Here is a 3,024-nt window from a genome sequence, read left to right as displayed (position 1 = left end):
GGGTTGCCATTCACTGCTTGGATTAGCCAGGACATTTTTTAATATAACACCGATTGTATTCATCTAAAAGAAGAATGTCATATGGCTTGAGGGTGAGGAAATCATGGGCTAATTTTCATTTTTGGGTGAACTATTAAGTTTTTAAGTTGAAGGTAGACATTTTTACACTAAAGCAAAGTATATATGGGATGATTTTCCTATCCAAACGCATGAATTCAATACAATACAAAAAAGATACAGTTAGTAAATAATTTATGTTTTATAACTGTTTTTTTTTTTTTGTTTGTTTTTTGTAGCATTGTTCTCATCAAAGAATATGCATGACCTCTTACCTCATGAGATCCTAACAGATAAATAAGATAAATAAGGTATAGGTAATGGCACTAACTGAGACCTAAACAATGATTTGAAATGGCACGTCTTTGACTTTTACTGCTCAACACATGCACGCAATAAAGTTGCACAGTGATGGTGACCGCTTGACCTCTGTGCTTCAAGAGAAGTCATGCCTAACAAGGGCAGTTCTTCTGGAGCGTGGCCCTCTCTGAGACTGCTGGTGTCCTGTTTCTGCTCTTCGGTTTGGGTAAGAGTGGGCTGTGTGCTGTCTGGGTCAGGAACTGTCATTGTTTTGGAGCTGTCATGAGAAGAACTGCGCACTTTGGATGACGACTCCATCCATTTTGCAGCTCGCTCCTGTTTACGAAATTTAGCTCGTCTGTTCTGGAACCAGACCTGAATACAATAAAGCAATAAAATAAAGAACCTTTTTAATAAATAGGTTATAGTAGGTTATACATGTAGGTTCAGAATTGTATTCATTTCAGCATAATTTGTGTTTTGAGGATAACTTGGAACACTATCAGATCCACAAAAGTGTAACAATTGTTATTTTAGAGGTACATCAGCTTGTGCAGTAACCTAAAATTGTGCAGTACCATGTACTGTATACATTTTACCCCTAAAAGATGGATAATAATACCTCAGAATGGCAATATGTACCTTAAGGTTCTACTATGAATAGGCCTACTGCCCCAGTGACAAGCTGTACCCCTAAAGGTACGATTTTTACCAAAAAAATGTCTGACGGTGTAATAGGTCTTATTTACAACCAAAAACATATATTTATGACAAATAAAGGTTATATCTTGGTAATATATTACCTCTGTCTGAACATGCTGAACAAATATAGGCCTCTGATTTTGCTTATTGCCACTGTTCCAGGTCGGTTCTTTTCTGGGGCTACTGCTTAGTCAGTTGTACGGCTATGAAGGGAGTCTTAAATCTTATCTCTCTGATAAGAACAGAAGAACACATACCTGAACTCGAGCTTCAGTAAGATGGATCTCCTGCGCAAGCTCTTCTCGCGTGTAGATGTCTGGATACTGAGTGTGTGAGAACACGCGCTCGAGCGCTTTCAGCTGCGCGCTGGTGAAGATGGTGCGGACGCGCCTTTGTTTGCGTCTCTCCGGGAAGCCTCGGTCATAACTCAGAAGATTGTGATGAACTGGAAATTAAATGAAAGTTTAATTGAACATAAAAAATATATTTTACAATTACTAAAAGGGTCGGTAAGATAAAAAAAAAAAAAAAACTTTTATTGAAAAAGGTATCGTATGCTCACCAATGCTGCATTTAGCCCATTGGCTACATAAAAAATACATTAAAACGGTATATTGTGAAATATTTGTATAATTTAAAATATTTGTTTCTATTTTAATATATTTTAAAATGTAATTTTTCATGTGGTGGCAAATATATATTTTTGTAACAATGCAAAATCTAGATTTTTTATGCTTACTATATATATATATATATATATATATATATATATATATATATATATATATATATATATATATATATATATATATATTTAAGACTTTTGAACGGAGATTTGTTCTGTTTTTGTTTTGACTAATTAAAGGAGTTTTAGATAAAGTTTCAAATATAAGTCAATTTAAAATAATTACACCCTTAATTAATGTAATATAACATTATTAAAACATAGACCAACCTGTAATGTAGTGTGAGGAGGGTTGATGAGAACCGGGCGCAATGAAATGGCAACTGGTTGAGGTACCCAAATTACACCTGTTATACTGAAAACCGAAGGGCTGACTGCAGGAGCTGAACTCCGTGGAGCGGCTAGAAGCTCGGCCAGTGTCCATCTCAGGCTCGTATGCAGTAGGGGTTAGGTAGCTGTACTCCATCACAAGTGATCACAAAGTCTCTCTGGTGCACTTCTCTGAAATGTTCGAGAGGAGCTCTGTGGCTTTTATTAGCCCCGAAGTTCAGCTGATTAAGTCGGGCACTGACACGTGGCGGTGGGTCTCATTGTATTATGCTTTTGACATGTCTCTCCATCATCTCTGCTTCCACCTGCATCATCCTATCAACAGCATAATGATCCATTACATAGCCTCTTACAGCCTATAAGCCTACACACGTTTGCATGCAGGTTACATGTTGTATGAGTTAAAAGTAAAAAATTACATCTCGTTTCCTATTATACCTACCACAAACTCTGAATATAACAATAACAAGTGTTTTAACACAACTCATTGGTATTTATTTAGTCATCTTAGAAATTAAAAGAACGTTCCATGGATGTAAATCGTGATTGTGATTTTTACTGTTCCCTTTATCTGTAATGTCTGTAGCTATTTGAAATATTATTAAAAAGAATAAAATAAAATAAATCAACGATGCATAGCCTTCTTACACACATTGCATGCCAATAGCGTTACAAAGGAACAATGCATAACGACGTTGTAAGCTGTTTCAGAACAACAACATATAAAACATACACGTTATGCATTTTATTGCATGCAGATAATGGGAAGATGCTTTTATCTAAAACCTTACCCTGGTGAAAATATCAGCAACTTTTCATTACCGAACATTTTGTATAGGCTACAGTTTCTTGTAGGCTTTTTAGCAATTCACATTTATTTGATTTTACTTGGTTTGAACCTTGAATGACATTTGACATGAACTAGGTCATATAGTTATTGTGTGGTGTAA

General features: G+C 35.6%; 1 protein-coding gene across 1 annotated transcript; it reads right to left on the bottom strand.

Annotated features, from left to right (window-relative positions):
- Positions 1-286: 286 nt before the first annotated feature.
- On the bottom strand, positions 287-2,210 carry phox2ba (paired like homeobox 2Ba). Its single transcript, XM_067442505.1, has 3 exons — positions 2,015-2,210; positions 1,317-1,504; positions 287-732 (listed from the first exon to the last, which is right to left on the bottom strand). Exons 1-3 carry the CDS (start codon positions 2,208-2,210, stop codon positions 430-432), a joined length of 687 nt encoding a protein of 228 aa, XP_067298606.1. The 3' UTR covers positions 287-429.
- Positions 2,211-3,024: the final 814 nt, after the last annotated feature.

Source organism: Pseudorasbora parva, chromosome 4, assembly GCF_024679245.1.
Source record: "Pseudorasbora parva isolate DD20220531a chromosome 4, ASM2467924v1, whole genome shotgun sequence".
NCBI lineage: Eukaryota > Metazoa > Chordata > Actinopteri > Cypriniformes > Gobionidae > Pseudorasbora > Pseudorasbora parva.
The sequence above is the reverse complement of the archived record's forward strand: the minus strand, read 5'-3'. Positions and strand labels throughout refer to the sequence as shown.

What these genes read in the sequence shown, in the direction of transcription:
- phox2ba (XM_067442505.1), bottom strand. Translation starts at nt 2,210, where the DNA reads ATGGAGTACAGCTACCTAACCCCTACTGCATACGAGCCTGAGATGGAC. An exon ending in CTCCTCACACTACATTACAG is followed by an intron (nt 1,505 to 2,014) that starts GTTGGTCTATGT and finishes TTTAATTTCCAG; the next exon opens with TTCATCACAATCTTCTGAGT. An exon ending in TTACTGAAGCTCGAGTTCAG is followed by an intron (nt 733 to 1,316) that starts GTATGTGTTCTT and finishes TATTGTATTCAG; the next exon opens with GTCTGGTTCCAGAACAGACG.